General features: G+C 36.0%; 1 protein-coding gene across 1 annotated transcript in view; it reads right to left on the bottom strand.

The window, feature by feature from the left end:
* LOC145296649 (intraflagellar transport protein 74 homolog) overlaps positions 1-27,206 on the bottom strand; it is a 229,213-nt gene extending 202,007 nt beyond the window's left edge. Inside the window, exons 1-3 of the mRNA XM_080142582.1 lie at positions 27,002-27,206; positions 8,949-9,004; positions 3,986-4,032 (exon numbers count right to left, since the gene is read on the bottom strand). Of these exons, the coding sequence (XP_079998708.1) occupies positions 3,986-4,032; positions 8,949-9,004; positions 27,002-27,003 (105 nt within the window). The 5' untranslated portion in view covers positions 27,004-27,206. The remainder of the gene's footprint in view (positions 1-3,985; positions 4,033-8,948; positions 9,005-27,001) is intronic.
* Positions 27,207-27,514: the final 308 nt, after the last annotated feature.

The raw sequence follows: 27,514 nt of genomic DNA, 5'->3' as shown, positions 1-27,514 counted from the left end.
CTGGTTATCTGGGGTAAACATCGATTCGTTTAATGTGGCTGTGAATTTTGGGTCCTCGCAAAATGCTGACACCTAACATTCCTTACTCCCATGAATTTTTTAAATTTTGCCTCCAGTCTAAATAGAAAAAACAAAATAACCATGTGCAGAGAATTTTATTCTTAATGGTTACACGAAACATGAATTCTCGACATTCGTATGCAAATCAAATGATCATGAACTAAACCATTTAAAGAACATCTAATTTCATTTGTAGAAAGCAAGCTGTGCATATGTACCACATTGAGGCATTACTGATTATTTGAGTCAACGCAAAAAACAAAACAAAAAGGAGACAAAGAATAAAACTTTAATTGTCCATTGTTGAAGAAATTCTACAGCTTCATAAAAAAAAAACAATCCATGGTCCCTCCTTGCCAAACTTTCACAAAAAACACTCGACTAGCTACAATCACTATCAACAATTTTTCCCCACTATTTATCTGTGCCTAAATGTAAATTCAGATTTCATGAACAAAACTTCTTTCTTAGAACTGCCCATCTGTGGAACACTGTACATATAACGTAACGATTACTACATTAACACTTTACATTCAAACCCTTATCCTGGAGTAGTCTTCAGGCCTAGATAAACGATAACTCCCTCGTAAAAAAAACATACAGACTTTAATTTTTCTTTATTCTTGGTTCTATCTATATGCCAAGTAGCAATACGCATGAAAAAATTGAAATAGCTTACAATATTTCAATAAAGGCATATACAGAAAGATCTTTCATGTTTGAATATTTTCCCCTCTTTAAGACCACATGCATTTTGTCACATTTTTTGCACTACTTTTTCAGTAAAAATGTTATATCTTTGTTAAAACACAAGGTTAAGCAATGAAATTTGCCATATAAGTGTATTTTTGTGCAAGGAATCTGAATATGCCACTGAAAATCTCCGGAAATTCATGGTTTCCAAATAACCTGCAGCAAATGCACATAAATATGCTGCAATTCCTTAAAAATGCCAGGAAAGAAGTCAGAGAACTCAAAGTTGAATTGTAATGCATTTTATGTACAAAAAAATTGGAATCGAAATCCAGGACTGTTTAATAATGAATATATTGCAATATTTCTTTGGCATTATTGTAACTTATCATCGTCCTTTACCCCCTCCCCCATCTGACCATCTCTCCAAAATATGATTCTACCTTTTTAGGCAATTACGTGTGAACATCATGAAAAACTTTAATGAAAGATAAACAAACATTTTAGAATTTAATGTAAAATTATTCTTTTTCGGACATTCTAGCAATTTAGAGCAGTTAACCATTTTTTCTATAGGAGATAAATCCTGTTTTTTTTTTAAAAGATGAGTATGATTTTAAGAGGGTCTTTGTGCAATTATGGGAGGATGTGGAGGCTTGCCACTGTGACTTTGGATTAGGGCTAAGGGAAATTATGCATGAACATCCTGAAAACTTGACAGAAACAAAACAAAAGCAATTTTAGAATTTAGAATGGGAGTTAGTTTCATATAAATTTAATGTAAAATAATTCACCATGTTGAGGCCATTCTATCATTTTAGGGCAGTTAAGCATTTCATCTTTTATGGGAGATAAATCATATGCATTTTTAAGGAAAGATCTACTTCTTTTTTTTAGATGCTTATATGAAAATGTTATGGCTTGGATTTTGAACATCAAATTACTTTTAAAAATGCAAACTTAGGGAAATGAGGGTGTGAAACTGAACAAGAATTAAGACAAACAGACAAAAACAATGTTTTTATCTAAAACAAGTGATGCCACTAACAGAAAACGTGACGTTTCAGAAAAGTATAAAATATTTTTTGCCCGCCTATTTAATTAAAAAAAAAAAAAAAAATGCTTAAACTGAAAAATCGTTCACAAATTTTAAATGAATTTGATTTTTATTTTTAGTTACATTTCATTTCCTTTTTTTCTACCGAATGACACATTTCATTTTTCAACTTTACAGTTTAAAAGTGTTTTTTTTTTTATTTCTTAATTTCACTAGAAACTGAGCACCCTCAGAAATATTTAAATATTGATTGTTTTTTTTGCAACTTTTAAAAATAATTTGGTAGATTAGTGTCCATTCAATAATAATCCACTGAAAAAATTGTAAAAAAAGACGAAAATGACAAAATATATATTGGGGAAGATGTATTGCTCGTACACGTGAAACAAAAAAAATAATTTCACATTTTCAGTTGTTCAAAGCAAAACACTGTTCAATTCACTATCAAAAACTAATGCAATGGATAAAAGTGCACACAAGTCATACATTTAGAAAGCTCATGTTTTAAACCATAAAATATTTTTGAAAACTTTGACCAGAAAAATTGCAAATTGGGATTGCTTTAACAATTATATATTCTGATAACTGAATAGCTTTAACAGTAAGAACATTTTTTATATTAATATTTTCAATTATCAAAAAAAATTGTTCTAGAATAAAAATCAACAAAAAAAAAAAAAAACGTCTGTTTACAGCCGTGCTGCTTCTAATGCTATTACTAACACTACAAAACAGTTTTGTATTGAAACTCAAAAATACAAACGATTTTTTCCAGGTATCATGATTTTAAATTGCTAGCTACCACAAGAGAAAACAACATAATTATATTTTTAATGGATAAAAACAGTAAAAAGATTGTTTTATTTACTAGTGGGTGTCTGGAGAAATTTTTTTTTCAAAATCTTCAATAGTTGTCATGTTGAAATCTTTTTTTAACACAGTAAAAAAAAAAAAACGTGTTAAAAAAAAAATTTCAGACACACCAAACTATTAAAAGTGACGTCTTTTCTGGAATGGTTTCCAAATTTCATGACAAAATTCTTAATAGAAATGCAGTACAAGCACTGACAAATCAGGGGCGGTCTTTAAAACCTCACTGAAAATGCCGTTTTTAAAAAAAATTTTTTTTACACAGTGGTCACCACTTATCAAGGCCCGGAAGCCACTCAGGGATAAGATTTATTGTAATTTTATGATGTTAACATTTTTATCACTTTATTTGCTTAAAACTCCAAAAAAAATATATAATGTATATTATTATTTATTAATTCATTTGAAATTATATTTCTGAACAAAATGGTGGTATTTTAAGGGCTTAAACTGCTTTGGTTTTTAAAATGGGATGATTTTAACAAAACCCCATTGAAATCTGTGATTATTCAAAGCGTTATCATTTATGTGTATTGCTATGCCAAGCCTAGAACTTATTGAACGAAGAGTAGGGTACAGAAGATAAGGCTGAAAAGTACAGTAGCTACAAACTGTGAATTATAACAGACTAGCGGAGGTGCACGGCATTGCCTGGGTGTTTGGAGAAAAACAAGTGTTAGTAAGCAGACAGGTAGGCTTGAACCCGTGACACAAAGACAGAAAAGAAAGTGAAAGAAAAGCTGAGATCTTACCGCTACGCTATGAGACGAGAGGAAGTGAAAAGTGTTCAAATTTAACAATTAAAAAGTTGACTTACAGAAATAAGTACACACAGGCGCAGAAATGAACGTTGGCTGCAAGCCAGTTTCTGCCGTATTTGCTTCTCACGATGTTGGGGAAATCAGCTCCCCCCAAAAAGGGGGAGCTCTTAAATGAATAGTAATTGTCTGATATGAAAGGTTTTCCCAACATTGATCGAAGCTGATTGGCTTCAAGACGTGCCACGAAGGCCAGGCGAGTTAGGGTTAGCTTTGATTAGTTTCGCTTTATTTATATGAAAAAAAAAAAACGAACAAACATGCGAAAGGATGGAATAGAGGGAATTTTAATAAAGTCGATGAAAATAAATGTAGAGACAACGTCCGTTTGCAAATCGTAGATATTATGATCTAGGGAGTATATAAAAAGTACTAAAAAAATAGTAACCCCCTCTCTCTCTATATATATATATATGTATAGATAGCTAAAAATGTGAATAAAGCAGTAACAAAAACAACAACAATAAAAAAAAAAAACTTGTCTTACCATGGCTGTGGTGAGTCTTGTAGCAGTCCCTGGTTGCCGTCCTGAAGCTAAAATATAATTGAATAATAAAGAAAATAATTAATGAAAGTTAATTCCATTGAAAAAGCTTCAGATATATATATATATATTTTTGGATTCAACAAAAATGTGACAAATTTTAATTTGGACCTTATTCTCTTAAGAATGATAAAAAGCAACCATTTTTTTTTATTTCAAACTTCCACAAGTCAACATTTTACGTTACTCTTTAATATGATATGCATTTTAGTTTAAACATTTTGCAAAGATAATAAATTTTTAAAGATGGATTGTTTTAATGTCATGGAAAGTTTCTTATATGGTCTTCAAATGGATTTATAGTAAAGTTAACTGTTCGTCATCATCAGATTCGGTTTAAAGTTTTGGATGTTAACGTCTTGGACGACTTTACTAAATTATCTTTTTAACCTATCTTTGACCAAATCTTTATTCATACTTCTTTTTCTTAAGGCCATCCTTATTACTTCTTTCCTTCCATGTTTTCCTTGGCCTTCCCCAATTAACTGAACCTGATACTTCAACTGTTCTACATCTAAGTTTCAAAGTTTAATACATAATACACTGTATATCCTCATAAAAAAAATGTTGCAATATTAAAACTATTGATATTATATTCTCTTTGTTACACTTTTCTCAGAAAAAAACTAGGCCGATTATGATGTCCGTTTGATGCAGTTAGGGATAAATAAGGATTAGTATTTAATGCAAAAATAAGCAGAAATTTAACCATATTCAACCATCAGTTTGGCATAAAGCACTCATTCTAAGACAATGAGCTATAGCTTCTTCCCATTAAATAAGTCTATACAAAATTATGATTATAAAAATGATGACGAGTTTCAAATTGGAATTTTAATTTTGACCACATGTTTGCATCGTGAATTTTTGTTATGAATTACTTTTTTATTTTTAATTACTTTTTCACCTCAAATATGGCATAGTGCCACTTGGATGTAAGGGGCTACTATTCGGGACAAAATTTGCAGATATACTATGTTGGGAGTTGAGCAGCAAAGTGTCTGTACATATTACACTTGAACTTATGGACCCGGGAGAGAATTCCAAATTCTAACAGTTTGAGGAGAAGGAAGCTAATGGAACGATAATTTAGTGAGTTATTTCACCAGGAGTAGTGCTTGATTAATTAAGGACTCAAAAAGGCAAAGAGAAGAAGGAAGCTAATGGAACGATAATTTAGTGAGTTAGTTCACCAGGAGTAGTGCTTGATTAATTAAGGACTCAAAAAGGCAAAGAGAAGAAGGAAGCTAATGGAACGATAATTTAGTGAGTTATTTCACCAGGAGTAGTGCTTGATTAATTAAGGACTCAAAAAGGCAAAGAGAAGAAGGAAGCTAATGGAACGATAATTTAGTGAGTTATTTCACCAGGAGTAGTGCTTGATTAATTAAGGACTCAAAAAGGCAAAGAGAAGAAGGAAGCTAATGGAACGATAATTTAGTGAGTTAGTTCACCAGGAGTAGTGCTTGATTAATTAAGGACTCAAAAAGGCAAAGAGAAGAAGGAAGCTAATGGAACGATAATTTAGTGAGTTAGTTCACCAGGAGTAGTGCTTGATTAATTAAGGACTCAAAAAGGCAAAGAGAAGAAGGAAGCTAATGGAACGATAATTTAGTGAGTTAGTTCACCAGAATTCTTGTAAAATGATACAATAGAAGCAAATTTTTAGGAGTCACGAAAACAAGATACAGTAAATCATTTGTTGTAGCGTTTGGAGAGAACAGGCAATCTCAGCAGAGCACTTTTTAAATAGTACAGCTGGGATGAGATCAGGTCCACATGCATTTGAGGCATCTAATTTTTTAAATCATGAACTTGAGAAGAGGTGATTTTCAGATCATCGAGTGTTGTTTCTGTCTGCAAAGGAAAATCAGGGAGGGAGGGAATGGTTTGCTAGGTCCAAAGTAGTGTTGGAGGCAAATCGGCAGACTAGAAGGTTAGCCTTCTCGATTGCCATGAACACAACCCCAGGGTTTTTGGATAGTGGGAAATTGTTGATTGTCCATTATTTATTACACTGTTATAAATTTTCCAAAAGTTTGAGTTCCCAATTTTTGAGACTCAATTTGTTTTCAAGTAGTTTTGATAAATATTCTGTTAACTGCAGCTATTTTGCTCTTACAATTATTTTTAGTTTCTATTTATTTATCTATTTTTACTGGACTTATGTCAGATAAATCTGTGGTATGCATGCTGCCTTTGAGCAATGGCAGCTATGCAAATAGGAGAGTAGGGGTTTGCTATAGAACTTTTGTGTGGGAACATGTGATTCAATTGCTGCTTTGAACCATTCAATTCTGTAGAAAAGATATTTTGTTTGACATCGCTTGTGATAAGGCGATATAATAAACTAGATAAATCGCTGCAGTTCACCAAAATTACTTGTTTGGATTTTAGAGCAAAACTTTTAAAGTTTGAAAATATAAGTGTAAAGAAGAAACCAATAATGAAAAATATTTTTGACAAAAGAAAATTAATGAAAACGTTAAGAAACAAAAGCATGCATACTTTAGAAATGTTAAGATTCTATTTTTTTTTTTTTTATGATTTCATATAAACAGCCCAAAATATATCAAACTACATAACAAAAAATATTTAAAAAAAACCCAACTATTTTCTACAGTGGAAAACGCGTTTTGAATTATGTTGCTTCATGTCTTCCATTTCCTTATTAGGAAATAAATTTTCATTGAATTTTTTCTATTTAAACAACTTTTGAAATTATTTTGGTTTATTTACTATTGTGAAGGCAATAACATTCATGGAGAAAAAAGGGGAGATAAGAAATCTAAGAGTAATGAAGTAGTCTCCTAGTCGAACATATCCAAGGAAATGGCAGAAACACTAGAGGATGACCTCCAATCCGTTGTGGAATGGGGACAAAAATAGTTGGTCACATTCAATGCTGCTAAGACTAAGCTTGTTTCCTTCAATAACTACAAGAAACCTTCTCTACCACCAATAGCAATGGCCAAGAACACATTACCTGAAAGTACTTCTTTTAAACTCCTCGGCCTAACGTTTACAGGGAATATGAACTGGAATAGATACACTGAGAGCATTGCCAAGGCTGCTGCAAGGAAGGTTGGCTCCCTCTACCATGCTAGAAAACTACTTACGCCTGACAGTATCCTATACCTCTATAAGGCAACTATTCGCCCATGTATGGAGTACTGTTGTCACATCTGGGCTGGTGCATCTGCTGCTTGTCTCTCGCTCCTGGACAGGGTTCAAAAGAGAGTTGCCAACCTGATAGGTCCTGAATTATCATCTAGGCTTCAGCCTCTGTCCCATCGACGAGATGTTGCATCCCTCTGCCTGTTCTACAAATACTTTAATGGTGAATGCTCTGACGAACTGCAAACACTTGTACTTCCCCCGACATAACTACCCCCGACAAACCCGACAAGCTACCAAGTCTCATTCATCCCTTTACAGTAGAGATCCCTAGGTGCAAGAAAGCCTTTTACTCCAATAGTTTCTTCCCCAGAACTGCGGGTCTTTGGAACTCCCTTCCGGGATTCTGCTTTCTCAACTGCAATGATATGCAGAAGTTCAAGTGTAATGTTAACAAACATCTTTCTACTCATCTCCCTTCATAATGACCCCACTAATTAAGTCCCTGATAGTAGCCCCCCTGCTTCAAAGTGGCACTGTGCCTTGTTTGGGGTGAAAATTGAATAAAAAAATTAAAAAAAACAAAAAAAAAAACAAGAAAAGTGAGAGTTGTGTTTGTTGGATTTGGTGAAGAAAAAGAGGAGTCTATATAATAACAACAGAGACAGAATCTGAACATTTAAGAGTTTGAGAAACATTCAACATGACAATAACAACCATGACACCTGTTCCTTCGAAAGATGACACCACACAAAGTTACATTTCATATAACATTTTAGTCACACACCGTGTTAACATTTCAAAGATTACAACGCTTCAACTTCACATTTTGGATCTTGACTTCACCGGCTTCCACAATGTCTTCTTGTCTGATTTCTTCAACTGACCTTCCTTCAACTGACTAGCGTGCAGGTAACTATTTCTTTGTGATCATGTCATTTGCACATCCACAAAGAATTATATCAGCCTACATGTGTATCATGTATCTAGGTATTACTATTATTAATGCACATTCCTTTTTCTGAAAATATTTATTTTTATTCATCAAAAATTCCTTCTTGTTATTATTTATAGAATCTAATCAAGTTAAATTCCTAAAACGTCAGTTAAACATATTTGTCCTTGAATTGCATTATTCTCTTTAAAACAAATTGACACGATAATAATAATAATTTTCTTGCTCAGATAATTTGGCGATGCCCCAGGAGTGCTAATATGCAACAGTGTTGACCTTTTATATCTTTCTTCTTGAAAGAGGTGATCTGTGTGTTTCTATCACTGTTTCTGTTTTGGATTTAAGGATTGTTGAATTCCAGAATTATTTTAATGATGAATCTTGCATCCTATATGTTTTTTGCTTTGTTTGTTGTATGGATGGTTGAACAAACTTCCTCCGAAGGAAGGAGTGTCAAGGGATTATTAAATTCACAAGTGGTTTCGAGTCATATAGCATGCAAGATTAACATAAATTGAGGCATGAAAAGAGGATTTTTCACATCATAGAAAGCAGAAAAGTTACGTTGGCATGAGAAGGTCAATGAAAACAAATGATAAGAATAGATTTCAAAGAAAAGAGGAAAAAATAAAGACTTAGTGAGAAATAGTTTAGTTTGAAAATGAATTTCTGAAAGTCATCCGATGACAATCTGTAAAATTTTAAACGGAATATGATAACAAAAACAGTTGCTGATCAGTTATTTTAAGAGGCTGCTCTCATTTTTTCATCTTTAGTTTTGCATTAAAGAAAATTCTGATACAAGTTTAACAAAAGTCCAAATAAAATACTCACATGTTCCTACAGGACGAAATCCTGTCTTCAGACGCCCGGTCTTTGGTGGCAAACTCCTGCAAATATAATAGAATGTATATGAATAAAAAAAATAATCTATATATCTATAAAAGTGAAATTGTGTGTGTGTGTGTGTGTGTGTACATTTCCCTACCAGAGTACTCTGTCAATTTTCAGTCTACAGACTCGAGATTTGACGTAAGAGATATTGAGATTTGGGAAAATCTGTTTAATTGGTTTTCAGCCAAAAATTTGTCAAAGGGTCAAAATTCAACGATCTGACCTTTGAAAACTCTACAAAACTCCTCTGCCAATTTTGGGTCTAAACACTTGAAATTTTAGATGTAGGTTACTTGGACATGGATCAAACTTTTTAATTTCATTTGAGCCCAAAACAATAAATATTAAGGGGTCAAAATTGGGGTTAAAGTTTAAAAAAAATTGACTCTCAGCCAATTTTTGGTTTAAACATTTGAAATTTTACATAAAGTGTATTCAGACATAGAGCAAGCTTTTGAATTGGTTTTTGGCCGAAAATTAGGCTGCCAAGGCATTTAAGTTCAAAAGATTTTACCTTTGCAGTCTCTAGCAAACTATTCAGCTAATTTTGGGTCTAAACATTATTTTTGCAAAGTCTAGTTAATATAAAAATGATGACGTACAGCTGATGTTATCCTTTTTTTTGTTCCTTAAATCATTAATTTTTTAAATAATAATTTTTTTTCTTGAATAATTAATTAATTTTTTAAATAATATTTTTTTTCCTTAAATAATTAATTAATTTTTTAAATAATAATTTTTTTTTTTCCTTAAATAATTAACATAAATTATCACCGTCATATGCAAATTAGATAATCTTGTGTTGCATAAGAGCAAGTCTTTTGAAGAAAGGATGAGTTTGGTTGTTAAATGAGAGTTACACAAACACTTTGTTAAAGCACAATGGATTATTTACTTGAATCAACACAAAAAAGGATGAAGAAGAAAACTGCAGTTGTTCATTGCTGAACAAAAACTACATATTCATTCACATAAAATACATCTGAAGAAGGTTGGAAGTTATATCAACCGAAACGTTGTGAAAATGACATTCAAGATGAGAACAGTAGTCTGAAAAATCCAAATAATATGAACAATCAAGCCTCATCCAAAAAGTTCAGAAATGCATTTATCTTCATTGAAAGAAAAAAAAAAAAAAACAAGCTGAGCATGCGGGGTCATCCATGTTATTTTTCATGACAATCAATAGTTGAAAAGCTTATTTGTAGTTAAAAGAAAGAAGCTTAGTTTTTGTAGTAAGTTGTAAGAAAGAAAAAAACAATGAAGAGAAATAAAAGAGTGAACATCCAGAAAATTTGAAAACTAATTCTTTTAGTAACAGCAGACTTGCTGGCACTTTGAAACAAACCTGAGGAAGGCAGGTCTTAACACAAAGAAAAAGAAAGACAATCGCAAATGTAATAAATGCTAATTATGAAAAGACAAAATGTAACAATCAAATACAAATGAAATGCACCATTGCTGCATTTCACCATGCTAATATTGTCTGCCATGGAACTCAAGCAAGTATTAATAAAATTTTACTACTTTTCTTATTGATTTTATTTCCCCTTCTTCCCTGTCGACCAGATCCGATGTTCATTCAGTATTACTCTTTTGTTCAGGTTTGAGGCTGGTGCTCTTCAAATTCTTATTGACACAGTTGGTCCATCTTTACCATTGGCGGGCTTGCTGTTGTTTGTTATTGTGTCAGCATTCACTGCAGGTCGATTAAGCCAGCTCCTCCAGCTGAATTCTCTACATCTCGTATAAATGCCATCAAGGCATGTCAGTTTGAAGCTGCGATTGATATCATGTCCAGCCATTTGTGGTTCTAGCGGCGTACTCCATAGAGGCGAGAACACAGGATCAAATCGGCACCATGCTGAGCCAGGTTTTCAGCTGGCTACCACATTGTTTTTCCCAACCCTAGGTCGATGGTGGCATGGATGAGGTCAGCTGGTTGCTGGCGCAGAGGGTGACCAAGCCATCGGAGATATCTCGATGGTTTGGTTACACTCTGCACAAGCAACTAGATGCCTTGAAGACAGAAGACAGGGATGGTGATGCTCTCAATTTTTCTAGGCCACACATTATGATCCATGTGCTGAAGGTTACCAAACCCATGCAGCCTGCTCTACCAAAGAACCTCAATACTGGCTAAACCCAGTCTAGACCTCAACAAACGTATGGAGTCTCTGTCAGAGAGTTTTGAATCACAAATCTCGTGGATCATGGCATAGTCATAATGGGTTAATCTGGCTATATCTTCAGATATAACAGACCATGTCTCACGAGCATAGAAAAGAAAACTCCTTATAAAGGAATAGTAGAAGTAATCTCTGTTGTGCACGGAGATGCCAATACACGTAGGGATGGAGAGGAGTTTTTGAACTTTTGTCAAGCTGACCTATCCTAGCAGTTGTGGCATCATAACAGCCCCACTCCCCAGTGATATCACTGAAGTAACAGAATGAGCTAACAATTTCAAGTTGCTCTTCGTCTAACGCCACATGGATAAGCCAGTGGTTTTTGTGGGTATCAAACCCAGGCAATGTCTGCATCTAAAGTTAGGATCACGTATGAGTTGATCCTTCCTGCCAGCACACGCTTTACATACTCCCTGTTTACATGATGTGCATTGCATGCAGTTACAACCGACATGTTTATCGCACACGTTACACGGATGTTGTCTCTATTTGATGGGATTCGTAGCATCATGCCGACTGCTGAGGATTTTTGTCTCTCCCATATTCACACGGAAACCTTGATTGCCCTTTTCCAGGCTACCAGACTCGTCATAAGCTTGTTAACAGTTTCAACATTTGAAACCTGCACTTCTACAATCAGTTTTGACAGTCAATTCACGTTTAACGAAAATTGTCTGCCTTGGGACCCAATCTGTAATAGTCTTTTCCCCACAAACTGCTAGGCCTTTAAATTTCCTTCCTCTCTCCTGCTTCTCTGACTGTATTAATTTTCAGAAATTTAAATGTAATGTAAACAGCCATCTTGCTGCCTAACTTACAACATACTGTCCCTTACACCAAAATGGCAATGTGCCTTGTTTGGGTGAATAAAAAAAAAGCCACCAATAAAAGTTTACTGTCCTTCAACGTTTGAAACATATATGACTTACAATCAGTTAGGACAGTCGATTCACCTTTAACCTCAAATATGTTGGATCATTTTTGGTAACGAGTGCATACTTGGCACGATAAAACCGTCAACATGAGAATGTTCAATTGTATTCAAATTTAGAAACTTCCAGATTGTCCCCGTGTGCCAGAAAGTGCATGATTTACTGGATGTGATGCCATGCAATGCAGCAAATGCTGCACTTTCAATGCACTGTCAGGATAATTTTCTTTGGTGCCGATACCAGCTTCAGTCTGCACAAAAAATGCACAATTGTGCAAAGATTTGGCACTGATATCAGAGTTTACTTTGCGGACAGAGTGAAAAACTGACATCAACAATGCTTTCATTTTGCCAACACATCTTACAATTTATTTTAGAAAATAAGCTTTATTTGATAATCGATTTTAACTTGATTTGGTAACCAAAAAAATCCAATATATAAGTATTATTTACAGAGTGGGACTGATGGGCTCAGCATGATTGATTGAGCACATTTGCAGTAGATGCAGTGGTTGGATGAAGAGCAGTGAAAGGATCAAGTTAAACGTGAGGAAGTTTTCATGTTTTGCTATGGGCAGCTCTCTGGGCCCGACATTAGTTATCATTTTTGCTGGCTTCCAGGAGCATATGAGATGCCTTCAATAAATTTCCAGACTTTTTGTACAGGCATTTAAAATTATCATAGACTCTTGAAAATTCAGTATTTTATTACTTTACATCTTATGAGATGACTGACAAATTTTTATTATTTCAGATTCAAATGAATAGCAAGAATTATAATACATCCTACTAAAGTCCGATTGTCATGGTGAATTTCAAAAATGAAATCTGGATATGAGGACATTTTAGAAAAACAGTATGCAATAAAATTCTGTTTTAAACTTGGAAAAAAATGCCACAGAAATATATAGAATACTTTAGACTGCTTTTGGACCATCTTGCATCAAAACAGTCTCTCATCCTCCCTATAGTCCAAACCTTGTTCCTGTGACTTTTGGTTATTTCCTAAGCTCAAGGAAAACCTTTAGAGGCTGTCATTAGGAGACAATTGAGAAGATGAAAGAGGCTGTGATAAGGATCATTGAACATGCTGACAGAAGAGAACTTCTATGGGGCATTCCAGAAGTTGTTGGAAGGGTACAACAAGTGCATTACAGCCGGAGGAGATTACTTCAAAGGAGAAAAGAGTTTCGTGTGTGTACTACCAATAAAAGTGCCCACATGAAAAACGTCTGGAATCTTATTGAAGGCACCTTAGAAGTGTTTCTCTACACATTCCAGTCCACCATGTTATTTTCAATATGTAGACAACATTTTTGTAATTTTGCTGTTTTAAGGTTTTCTTGCTATTAAATAACATACATCAGTTTCCATCAGTTTCAGAAAAAAAAAAAAAAAAATTAAATACACTTATGAAATAATATAAAAAAAATGTCTACTGATTCAAATTGACATAGTCATGCTAACAATACTGCAAGCCTGCTTCCCAATGACTACAATATGGACGTATTCAAGTCCAATGTAAACAAATTTTTGTTGAGCTATCCTCTTAAATAAAATCCTTTTAATGTTATCAATCATCATAGTGTCATCACGTTGTTCCCCTGACATGCTCATTAATCCTTATCCTTGAGTTGCTTCTAAGTCTTGATAAACGGTGATTCATTGATTAGAAAAAAGAAAAAAAAATAGATCATTTAACATTAAATTTATATGCAAAACTTATTCTGCACTTTAATTCTGCTTTCTCGATTGTTTGCTTTATTCCACCAAGTTTTTCAGAGTGGTCATACGTAATCACCAAAAAAAAGTAGAATATCGGGGGCAGACTAGAAAGGGTTTAGCTGAGGATGCTTATCTACAAATATACCACTTCTTAATTGAAAAAAAAAATCATAAATTTTAAGTTAAAGCACTGAGTAACAAAATATGGTGTTTCTACAAAATTTGAACCTGATTATAACAAACCAAAGTTTGCTGAACTAAACCCAAAACCTAAGTTTGGGTTAGTTTGAGGTTCGAGTCAACAATTTAAAATAAATAAAAATAACACTTCGGTTCACATTTTATAGAAATACCATAAACAATTAAGATTTTTTAAATTAAGTTTTTACCTAACCGGTGTGTTTTTACTTTTGTGTTTCACTGTTTTTTATTGTAGTAGTAATTCTTCTAATGCACTCACCTCCAAAAGACAGAAAGTCTGTTCTGTTTGTTGTCAACACACAGGGGCTGGGAGAGGAAGAAGAAGAAGAAGAAGAAGCGGTAGACGTGGTTGGTTTAAGAGAGTGAGACTAACCACGAGAATTCCCGAAATTTGAGAGAAATAAAAGACCGAATTCGAATGGATAGGCGACTGTGCTTTTGCTCAAGCAAAGAAAATGGTGAGAGGAGAGAAAAGTCCCTCCCTAAAGAAAGTTCATGCTTAAGGTGAGAAAAAAAAGTGAGGCTGTAGGATGTAGCAGATTTCATTTATTTTTTTGGCTTACAAATGCATTGCAAAGAATTTGATATTCGTCTTATCCATGGATTTCATGGCATCTCACCTGATCACAGTGTCTGAATGCTTGGAACAGGTGGAACTAATGTGTGAAATGTTGAGTGTGTTTTACCACTCAGGTTAAGAGGTGGTGCACTGTCTGTATACCGGAGATTAACCCATGACCAAAGGGCGGATTTGAAGCAAGTAAAACAAGCCCTCCCTCTGGCTTTTGCGCCGGACTCTTTTGTTGCATATGACAAGTTTGTCTCCTGTCACTGGGGAAACTGTCGATGAATACCTGGGTGACCTGCAGGATCTTGCACGGTTAATAGAAGAAAACCCCTCTGATCGATGGCTCAATTGCGCTTTCATGTCAGGACTCCCCAGTTATTTTAGGCAACAGTTGCTGGGATGTTCCAGAATGGAACGGATGACCCTGGAGCAGATTCTTGTGATTCTTGTGTCTCTTATGACGGAGGAAGCAGAAGTGGAGGAACCCATCGCTGCAGCAATCAGGAGACGCAAAATTTTTCCTCATGTACCTGTAGACCAAGCCTCTACCCCTGACCAGCAGGATGCAGTTATAGTGCGGTGCCACAAGTGTGGAGATCCCAATCACTTTGCCAGAGACTGCCGGCAGCCCGGGGGCAAAACAGGCAGGGTGCTTCCAGGGATATACTGTTATCGATGCAAGAAGCAAGGACATGTGGCATCAAGGTGTCCGGGAAATAAGGCAAGGAGCGAGAGGCCAACACCACTCTCTCCACATAAACTAAAAGAGGTGCTCCCCGTGATAAAGATTGACGGGCTAGATAGGATAGTGCTTGCGGATTCTGGCTGCTCATCATCGGTTGTGAGTGGGTAGTTATATCAACCTAAAGTACGGAAGAATACAGCAATTCTGACAGCAGAACGGAAGTGTCTGTTAAGCCATGGTGTTGGCAGCATAACATTAACATTAGCTAACAGGAATCCTCTGAGGACTGACGTACTGGTGGTGGACAGCAAATCATTGGGGTTTGACCTCCTTCTAGGGATGGACATCATAAAGAAATTTGGCAGCGTGCATATTGATAAGGGAGGCAAGGCACATTTTGTTGGGACAGCATTTGCTTTGGGTGCGACCATTCAGCTGGAACAACCTGACTTTTGTGTGGAATTCAATCAACACACCAAAACTTGGATCGTGTAATGGAAGTGGTCTGGTGATCAGCCACCACAAAAATTATACCATAGAGTGCAAAGTATAACATCCCTGCAAAAGCCCGCAGAGATTATGATGCTGAACTGCAGGCCTGGATTAATAATGGATGGTTGGTTCCATACCCAGAGAAGGAATTAGGGTCCCCAAAGAGCCTGATCCCACAAATGGTGGTACATTCAGCAGAACCAACAAAAGGTGAGGCTGGTGCTCGAATATCAGGAGTTGAATAAACATGTAGACCCATTTACAGTCTGTGCAGACATATGCACCGAAAAATTGAGAATGGCGGCAGGTGGGATCAAATGTATTGGTGTTGGACCTTCGCAAAGCATACCTTCAAGTAAGTATGCACAAATCACTGTGGCCATACCAAACAGTAATAATCAAAGGACAGAGGTATTGCCTGACCCGCATGGGGTTCGGACTCAATGTGGCACCATTCATCATGCAAACCATTGCTGATGCTATCCTGATAAAGGACAAGCGCATACAGCAGGCAACATCCGCTTATATTGACGATGTATATGTGGACAAAAATGTTGTGCATGCAGCACATATGAAGGAGCATTTTAGCAACTTCGGACTTCCCAGCAAAGAACCAGAGAAACTGCCGGATGATGCGTCAGTACTTGGTTTGTAGGTTTGGAAAGAGGATAATGTGCCGCGTTGGAGAAGAGGGAACAAGATTCCAGACATACCTCATGTCATCATGGACAAAATATATTTTCACTTTGTGGCAAATTGGTTGGACACCTTCCTGTGGGTGGTTGGCTTCGTGTCGCTGTGACATTTATCGAAAGGAGAGCATCTGATGTCACTACAGGGTCGGACGACAAAATAAATGACGCCCCTCTCACCACCATAATCAAGGAGGTTCTCACCAGGCTCCAAAAAGAAGATCCGGCGCAAGGCAAATGGTGCATCAAAGTCAAAGCTCTTGACATCTGGGTCGCTACCGGTGCGTCATTCATATATAATGAGACTGTGATAGAGGATGCAGGGTACAGACTAAAGCTACGAGTGAGATGCTCATCTGATGGTGTCTTGATACAATAATGAAGCTGGTGAAGGAATATGCACTGTTGATGGATGTAGTCTTGGTCAAATCTAGCCAAGATGGACCAATTGACGAGAGTGCCTCAACGGTGGCTTGATGTGATTAAGAGGAACACTGAACCTGTGCAACCTGTCTGCACTGGGTCTGTGAACTCGGTCAGGTTGGACTAGATAAAAATTGTTCACCAACAAAGCGGTCATTCTGGTGTGAAGCGGACACTCTACTTTATCAAGCAAATTAACCTTGGGGTTTCCAAGGCTGCTGTGAGAACCGTAATCAAAGAATGCGAAGCGTGTCAGTTGATCGATCCGTCACCCATGCACTGGTCAAAGGGGACTTTAAATGATGACCAAACATAGCATAGGATAGCGATGGATATCACTTATTACAATGGGACCCATTTTTTGACACTGATTGACTGTGGCCCTGCTCGGTTTGCTGTTGTTGACGCATCGCTCAGCAGGATGCAAAATGTATAATCAATTAACTAAAGACTCTTTTCTATGAACGAGGTCCGCTGTTGGAGTTTAACGGATAATGCCACTGCCTTTCGGAGCAGCTTGCTTAAAGCCTTCATGGATGAATGGAGAATCAGATTTCGATTTCATTCTGCATATGTTACCTCTGGTAACGGCATCATTGAGTGATGTTATAGAAGTGCCCAAAGGATTGCAGCCAGAAACCGGTGTACCATACTGGAGGCAGTATATTGGTACAATGTTACACCAAAGGATGACGACTTGTCTCCTGCGACAGCACCTGCCAATATGGTCCATCGATACTGCATATGGCTTAAAGCAATTGACGGAATAACGGCACCGATAGACAATCAACAGCAAACTGTCTACAAAATGGATGACCGAGTGTGGGTAAGGGCTCCACACAGACGATGTACTACAAAATATGGAGTGGGACGTGTGACTGCAAATACCAGTATGCTAAATATATCGATCGATGGAATGCCATGCTAGGTAAGAGACCTACGACCTATAGTAGGACCGGGCCTAGCAATGTCCTGCTCTGACACACCTTCGGACAGGGGTAGTGAGAGATTCGTAACCATCAATGAGACGCTGGGTGAACGGACACCCAGTGTGGGTTTAGATGATAACTTAATTGATGACATTCCAGATGAAAGCACAATAAGTGTCGGAACTATTCCTGGCAAAGACACAATGATTGTTCTGCCACGAAGAAGCACAAGGCACAAAAGACCACCCCCTGAGTGTTTCATGTGTGATCATAGGATCAGGGGGGAGTGTAGTAGAAATTCTTCTAATGCACTCACCTCCAAAAGACAGAAAGTCTGTTCTGTTTGTTGTCAACACACGGGGGCTGGGAGAAGAAGAGGAAGAAGAAGAAGAAGTTTGCTCTGTTTGTTGTCAACACACAGGGGCTGGGAGAGGAAGAAAAAGAAGCGATAGACGTGGTTGGTTTTATAGGAAAGAGAGTGAGACTAACCGTGAGAATTCCCGAGATTTGAGAGGAATAAAAGACCGAATTCAGACGGATAGGCGACTGTGCTTTTGCTCAAGCAGAGAAAATGGTGAGAGGAGAGAAAAGTCCCTTCCTAAAGAAAGTTCAGGCTCGAAGTGAGAAAAAAAAGTGAGGCTGAAGGACCCAGCAGATTTCATTTACTTTTTTTTCAAATAATTTTTTAATAGGATTTTGAAATTCAAAGTTTTTTTCGTTTATTTTTTTATAGAAATTGCTCCAAATAAGTCATGAGGAGCTAAAACAACAACAAAACACCGCACTCCCAAAAGCATTTCAAAGTTAGAAACCAGTTAATGATAAATGTAATAGATTCTAACCCAGAAGACAACAATTTTCCTGCTTTTGTCAGAAATATCGCTCTTGGAATGTGAGGACTAAAGGACAAAAAAGAAGCAAGAGTTACCTTATATCCTATTCTTATATTCTATTAAAGTGAGAATGTGTGAGAGGACACTTCTCAACCTATATACTCAACAAATTTCTAATCTACAGACTTGAAATTTGATATACAGGTTATTCAGACATGTGGTAAACTTTTTAATTGGGTTTCAGCCAGAAAGAAGGGCTTCTAAGGGGTCAAATTGAAAAATTGGTACGTGAGAGTCGTCAAATTTTTCTGTTTGCTAACTGTTTTATGATTGCGCATGCATGAATGGTTCAAATTACAAATTCTTATGTAAAGTTGGTTTGAAAATACATTTTTAAAGAGCTTGTCATGCTGGCCGAATGGGTAATTGTACTTAACTCACTGTCTAGGTTTTCGTTTCGATCTCAACTCGAGTAATTTTTTTTACAGTAAATGTTTATTTCAACTATAACACAACACTAACAACAACAACATTCTAGTTTGGGTTTCTAGGGGTTATCAAGGCCACTGAAAATGAATCTGGCATTTAAATCCGTCATAAATTCACCTTCTGTATGGTATTAACCCCTGTACCCTGGGACTATTTTGCGCCATTTCAACGCTTTTGTTAATGTTTTTCTTACATGATGTGTTCACGCATGCACATGTGTAGTAAAGTGACTTGTCACATTGCGGAAGAATCTTTAGCAGAGATTTGAAATAAGAGAGTTAAAAAAAAATAGTAGTTCATTTTTTTGTGTTGTTACATAGTTTTAACGCTTTTTAATCAATCTAAAAGATTAGGTTTTCACAAGCGGTTTACAAAGACATTTTTTATGTTTTTCGTTCTTTTTTGGAGGGGGGGGTATTCAATTATTGAAGGCGCAAAGATTTTTTATAGGTGCTTCTGCAGTTTAATTAACTGTTTTTCTGTAAGTTATGCGTCAACATTAACCGAACAGAAGAACTGTTTTATATTTCACACAAATTTTGCTTACATTGGGTGGGTGGGGGGTGGATGTTATGGCGCCACGGCACTAGTGCATTTTAGCTTAAGAGAACATTTTTATGTTTTCATTTTTAAAGAACTCCACTTGGAACAGGGGGAGACAATTCAAGATCTTAGTTTTTCATAGTTCTCCAAAATTGAAAGTTTTGCGTACCTTTTTGTAATTACAAAAATCGATAAGGTAAAAATTATTTATTAAAGATAATGAAAAATAGAATTTGATAAAAACAATTGTAAAACACAGGAGAGTTCAACTGGGAGGTAATTTTCTGTTTGAATTAAAATGCTTGTGCAGCTGCCATTTATCAAAGGCAGCATGCGTTCCGAAGATTCAACCGACATAAGTCCAGCTCAAATAAACAGAAGTTTATAGAAGCTAGAAATAATTGTAAGAGAGTGATAGAGACAGCTAAGACAGATTACTCTGAAACCACCAGAAAATGCATCGAAGCACAGAAATTAGGAACCTGGGATTTTTGGAAAATCTACAACAGCGTAGTAAATAATGGACAGGCAACTATTCCTCCACTATCAAACAATCATGAAGTTGCTTGCACGGCAACTGACAAGGCTAATCTGCTTGCCAGTCGGTTTGCCGCAAACTCCACACTGAACTCGGTACACCACTCACTCCCTGATTTTCCTCTGCGAACAGATGCCACACTAGACGATTTGAAAATCACCCCTTCTCAGGTACATCTATTATAAAAAACCTAGACACCTCAAAAGCATGTGGACCAGATCTCATCTCGGCTGTGCTATTAAAAAAATGCTCTGCCGAGGTTGCTCCAGTTCTGTCCAAACTTTACAATAAATGCCTTAACGAATCTTGTTTTCCCGACTGCTGAAAAACTGCCTCTGTGGTATCAGTCTTCAAGAATTCTGGTGAAAGAACTGACCCACTAAATTATCGTCCCATTAGCTTCCTCCCGCTTTTCGCCAAAATATTTGAGTCCTTAGTTAATGAAGCCCTAGTCCAGCACCTAACAGCTGCTAAACTCCTGACTGACAAACAATATGGATTCAGGCAAGCCCGTTCAACAGCAGATATCTTAACTGTAGTTTCTGAACGTATATACCGTTCATTGGATAAAACAGGGGAGGGTAGAGCGGTGGCCCTTGATATATCTAAGGCTTTTGACAGGGTATGGCACGATGGTCTTCTAAGGAAAATTAGATCATATGGAATCACTGGAAGAATTCATAATGTAATTACATCCTTCTTAAGTAATAGAAAAATCAAAGTTGTCCTCGACGGTCGTACATCCAAACAATATAACATAAATGCGGGAGTACCTCAGGGGTCTATCCTTGGACCTCTATTATTCCTGATATTCATAAACGACCTCCCTGATAAAATTGTTTCGGAGATGGGTATATTTGCCGATGACACCACTCTCTATAACAGATATGAGGGGAAAACAAATGAACACATATCCAAGGAAATGGCAGAAACTCTAGAGGATGACCTCCAATCCGTAGTGGAATGGGGACAAAAATGGTTGGTCACATTCAATGCTGCTAAGACTAAGCTTGTTTGCTTCAATAACTACAAGAAACCTTCTCTACCACCAATAGCAATGGCCAAGAACACATTGTCTGAAAGTACTTCTTTTAAACTCCTCGGCCTAACGTTTACAGGGAATATGAACTGGAATAGATACATTGAGAGCATTGCCAAGGCTGCTGCAAAAAAGGTTGGCTCCCTCTACCGTGCTAGAAAATTACTTACGCCTGACAGTATCCTATACTTCTATAAGGCAACCATTCGCCCATGTATGGAGTACTGTTGTCACATCTGGGCTGGTGCATCTGCTGCTTGTCTCTCGCTCCTGGACAGGGTTCAAAAGAGAGTTGCCAACCTGATAGGTCCTGAATTATCATCTAGGCTTCAGCCTCTGTCCCATCGACGAGATGTTGCATCCCTCTGCCTGTTCTACAAATACTTTAATGGTGAATGCTCTGACGAACTGCAAACACTTGTACCTCCCCGACGTAACGACCCAGACAAACCCAACAAGCTACCAAGTCTCATCCCTTTACAGTAGAGATCCCTAGGTGCAAGAAAGCCTTTTACTCCAATAGTTTCTTCCCCAGAACTGCGGGTCTTTGGAACTCCCTTCCGGAATTCTGCTTTCCCAACTGCAATGATATGCAGAAGTTCAAGTGTAATGTTAACAAACATCTTTCTACTCATCTCCCTTCATAATGACCCCGCTAATTAAGTCCCTGATAGTAGCCCCCTGCTTCAAAGTGGCACTGTGCCTTGTTTGGGGTGAAAATTGATTAAAAAAAAACAAAAAAAACAAAAAAAACAAAGATGGCAGCAACTTTTCACCTGCTAACATGATTAAAATTATTTTTTTAAACAATTCAGTAATATTCAGGTAATTTCGACTGCATAATTTGGAAGCTACCGTTGTAATTTATTAGAATTAAAAAAAAAAAAATCAGTTGAAACGATTGTTTTTTATCTGAAAACTCCATTTATTGACTACAAAATCTCGTCTCAATGATGTAGAAGTACCCAACTAATCAGAAATCACAACAGGCTCATCATTAAACTTCAACATAAATTTTATTCAAGTAAAATATCCAAATTGCAAAAGATGTGTCATTTTTAACTTCCTGCCGAAACAGAGTTGGTAACACCCGCAAGGGTAGTAGTTCATGGTTTATCTTCGCATTTGCAGGATCCAAGACTCCCCGCTGTGCGAAGAATATTTGCAACAAGTTGATAAGTGATGAATGCTGTGAGTCTGGTAGTCATCATGGAGTTCGCTGTAAATAACCGTCCGAATGGTGGACAAAGGGCAGGTCAAAATGGAGACCTTAAATTTGTCTCGGAGAGACTTGTATAAGTACTGAAGAAAGTCAATCGTAGAGCACAACAGTGTGCGAAGAATACAATATTTCGGCCAACATAAAACATAAAGGCATTGGTGTTTGCAAATGATAACATTTCGCCCCATGTTAGGGCATTAATACGTCTCAATGAGACAAAGGGGTTTGAGGCTACATATGGCCTCGAGTGAGTTTTCTTACGTCCATTCAACCTGTGAAAACTGGTGTCACCTGAAACATAAAATAGCACTGAGGGTATGCCTCGGCAGTTAATAACAACAATCAATCTAATAGGTCCAAACAAAATCGTGGGTGGTCAAACCAACCAATGACAAATCTGCTTATTTCTGCAGAATTTCTTACATTACTGAACAATTTCCATAAGAACATTCTGAAACGTATGAAAGTTGTAATTTTATGAAAATGTGTAAAAAAAAAAAAAAAAAAATTTTCTTTTTCAAAATTAAACCTTTGTAATAAATAAAAATAAGTATTAGAATTTATAAATTATGTTTTGAATAGTCATTATTGGAAAACTTGGTACATTTTTACATTAGGTCCACCTCTACAATTTTTAACATGGGAGACTGAGGGTATTTATTATGAAAGCCGTTCTTAACATGAAGAGGTTGGGGATGTATATTCCGAAATTATTTCTTAATTTCTTTAAAGAAAATTGTGAAGGTGAATCTAATGCAAAAATTTACCTAGATTTGTTTATGGCGCATGCTTACAAACATGGCTGCCAGTGAATTACAGTGCATAATAAAGTTCTTTATATCTCGAAAACTACTTGTCTCTACCAATTTAAATTACAAGAAAATATGGCGACCAAAAATATAGTTCCATGTATGAGCGTAAAAAAGGTCAAATTTAGCCTTAAAAAGGCCAATCTGTCAAATTTTAGAAAGACCACATTTTAAAAGCAATATGGCGGCCTCAGCTGTTATACATGTAGTGTAATAAAAATGATGAAAAATTAATAAAAATGAAAATTTTTCTGATTTTATTTCAGCCTTTGGGTCTATTTATGTGTTTTATATAAAAATACAGTTTTTATAATTTTTTGTCTGTCAAATAATTTACACAACTAAACTACACATTTACCAAGATTTTCTTATTCAGCATAGTCGAAAACCTTTAAAAGTCATCACTTTAAAGAAAATTGTGGAAGTGGACTTAAGTGGACGAATGTAAAAAAATATCGAAAATTTTTAGCCTTTCTTGAATTGTCTCCCCCTGTATAGCCAACAAAACAAAAAAGTATATGTAACAAATGTTATTAAAGGCAAGATAAGTTACTCTTCCACTTACCTGGATAAGTTAGCTTTGCTTTGATTTATTTTAAAGCATTTATTTATTTTTTTTATATGGAGTTCACCACTTATCAAGGCCCAATGGCCACTCGGGGATAAAGGTTATTGTGTGTACAGTATCCAATGGGATAGTGTAGCAATAGTATTGGAGAATTGATAAGGTGTCATTACTTAGGGGGGCAGTTCATCAGGAATTTGTTTGTGTTGGACTTAAAGACATCCAAATTGAAGTCGGGAGGGATACAGTCAAGCGGAACAGAGTTCCACAGGCGTGCAGTTCTAAGAAAGAAGCTTTGTTCATGGAATCTACGTTTTGATTTAGGCACAGATAAGGAGTGGGGAAAATTATTGACGGTGATTTCAGCTAGTCGGGTGTTTTTTGAAAAAGATTGGTGAGAGGGGACCAGAGAATGGAGCTCAGACGAACACTTGCCATGGAAATAACGATAGAACAAAGAAAGGCTCGCTACGTCTCTTCTGTGAGAAAGAGGTTGCAGGGAAGAGAAAAGGGCATCCCCACCAAGCCACAAAGTCTATTTTGTACTCTGTCAAGGCAGGATAGGCTGTTTGTGGCAGCAGTATTCCATCTTTGGACATACTTGGCTTTTATATAGATAGAGAATTACATCATTAGTGAGATATCTTCTGGAGCAGTAGAAGGATACCACCATTTTCCCAGCGACCTTGGCCACAGACTTGATGTATGTGTTACATTTAAGATCAAGAGTAAAGGTCAAACCCAGAAGCTTATCAAAACATGGGGCCCCTCCCTAGATGAGAGCCAGCCATTTCAATTGATGCCAGATGGGGATCAGAGCGTTTATGATGTAGAGATAGGAGTTTGGTCTTAGATGCATTAAAGGTAACCAGCCACCTCTTTCCCCACTATACCACGCGCTCAAGATCAGAGGAGAGAGAATCAGAGAGAACATCATCATTTACGGCCTTTGATGTGTTGCCATAGATGGTCGTGTCATCATCATAGATGTCAACGAAAGATTTTAGTATGTGTTTTGGGTGATCATTGATGTAGATCAGGAAGAGAGTTGGGCCCAGTATGGACCCCTGAGGGACTCCAGCATTAATACTGTGGGTTTCTGGTTTCTGCCCATCAACCACTACTCTGATGAGCCTATCAGAGAGAAATGATTTAATGATCAAGAAAACATTTCCAGTTATACCGTAGCTGGAAATCTTTTAAAGTGGGTTGTTTATTTTCTTTATGGAATATACTTCCAAAATAAACTATCAAAGTTGTTTAAAACATAATAGAAATATTATTTTTTTAAAAAGTGTTTACAAAGTGCCGGCGCGTCTTCATGCAGCCATTTTTTTACGTAATGAAATCAATTGAATTTTGCAAGTTAAATATTTTTCAATTTTTAAACTTTAAAAATCTATCAAAATTTTTCTATTGGTTCAAATTTTACGATATTTTCAGGGTGAATGTGAAATTTTATGCTCTTTCCAATAAACCAAATATAATATTGTGGACAAACGTTTTTGTTTTTTTTAAGTCACCCCCACTCCAATTTTGAAATGTCTATTAAACTTTTAATAATTAATTTATGTATCAAAGTTTTATATATCACAAATTGAAGATAAAAGATCAATAAATAATATATTGTAATTTAAAAAAAAAAAAAGAAAAAAAAAAGAATAGTTTCTTGGAAATTTACCTGTTAAGTCGAAAGTGTAAAACCATTTTTTTTTTTTAAAACCACGTTGAATTTTTTTTTTTTTTTCAAGTGGAAGCTTATGTTATGCTTAGAATGTCAAGTAAATATGGGATGCTTACAACAATTTTTTCTATTTCATAAAATATTTTCTTTTTTTAGATAAAAAAAAATTTAGTCGATAAAGAAGTATTAAAATTAATCAACCAAAAACTCATGTATTTCATTAAGAGAATAAAAAAAAAAATTAAAACATCGGTCAACTATTTTTTTGTTTAACAATAAAAACTTATAAGTGAATAATTTCCGTTTTTTAAGTACGGAGGACCGAAATACTAAATTTGGTTTACAGTACGCATTAAAAAGACATAAATTATGTCCCTTCAAGGCGCCGGAATATAAAGGCGAATAAAATCAGACTTGTCGCCCTTTATTTGAACAGTTTTAAAAAAATGAGTTCGCGTTTGTTTGTAATCCTTGTTTAAAAACGTATTTTATTTAAAAAGGACATGGAATATAAGTATAAATATGGATAAATTCTTAACAATGAACATTTGAACTACTCATCGAATACTAGTTTTTATAGGTAATTGATTTTTGGAATTTGTATATATTTTTTATAATCGAAGGAAGTAAAATTTTGTTATTTTTAAAAAATCTTTTTTTAAGGAAAACCTATTAAAAAAAAAACATATTGCATAATTTGCTATTAAGCCTGCTATTTTTAAAAAAAAATTTTGGTCTTTGCTCCTTTAATTAAAAAAAATTAGGGTTTGAATTACATTGTGTTATCATAAACACTTGTTTACCTTTGAGGTTCACATAATGGCCACTAGATGTCATTTTTCTTTCGAAGGGGTCGATAACTCGTCTCTGTTGCTAATATGTTACTGTCATGCAGAAGTGCCTATAAATGCTGAAAATGGTGCTAGTGCAGTGATCATCCGTGATCCGCTTTTTTAAAAATCGTATTTCCAAGTTTAATTAAATTTTAATGATATGTTTTTTTATTCAATTGTAAAGTTGAAGTATAGAATAGGTACAAAACACCCTCCCCATGTTAAGAATGGCTTTTTAAATAATAACGTTATTATTTACGTCCGGATCACTCTCTGCACTACTACCCTTAAAATAAGCTACCATTTGCTTTTTTGACAACTTTTCGTTTTGTTAGCTATACTGAAAAAAGATCCGGTGGGTTTATACGGCAATAATAGATGTAAAAACCTGTAAAATAGGAAATTACTTCCAAGGCGCCACTTTTAGGAGTAAAATTTCCCCCGCATTAAAAATCGATCCTGTGTATCCACGAACTTTGCCCCTTTTTTTTTTTTTTTACGAAGACGACGACTTTGTCCTCGCGAGGAGGCAAGCAAATACGGTGAAAAAAAAGAAAAATAATTTGTTTGCAAATTAAAACAAGTAAAATAAAAACAACGTACATATCTGTTGCTTTAGTTGTGAGACTCTACACAAAATAAAGTTGCTGTTTTATGATGTAAATACGACCGGTATTTGCTGTTCGTTTAAACTTAAATCCAAGTTTGTTGCGAAAAAAAAAGTTTATGTGTCGCCATGGCATTCGCGCGCATGGCAACATAGGAAGGCGGAAGTTGCTGCTTATTATGGGACGGAACACGGATTATTATGGGATGGAACGTTGCTAAGGCGTTGTTAAGGACGCCTTACTCTCTCTTTCTCTCTCTCTCTCTCTCTCTCTCTCTCCCGCTTCATCTTTTCTTTCTCTCTCTCTCTCTCTCTCTCCCGCTTCCTCTTTTCTTTCTTTCTCTGTCTCGCTTCCTCTCTCTCCTTCTTTCTCTTTCTCTCTATCTCCTTCTTTCTCTCTCTCAGTGTAATCTTTTGCTTCCCGTTGCTTATGTCCCTGCAAAACGCTGTATTTTTTATTCTTCTTCGCCATCCTTTAAAAAAAGTCGGTGCTTACTGCTTCTTCTATA

Source organism: Euprymna scolopes, chromosome 17, assembly GCF_053919585.1.
Source record: "Euprymna scolopes isolate OS-2025 chromosome 17, ASM5391958v1, whole genome shotgun sequence".
NCBI classification, from domain to species: domain Eukaryota; kingdom Metazoa; phylum Mollusca; class Cephalopoda; order Sepiida; family Sepiolidae; genus Euprymna; species Euprymna scolopes.
The sequence above is the reverse complement of the archived record's forward strand: the minus strand, read 5'-3'. Positions and strand labels throughout refer to the sequence as shown.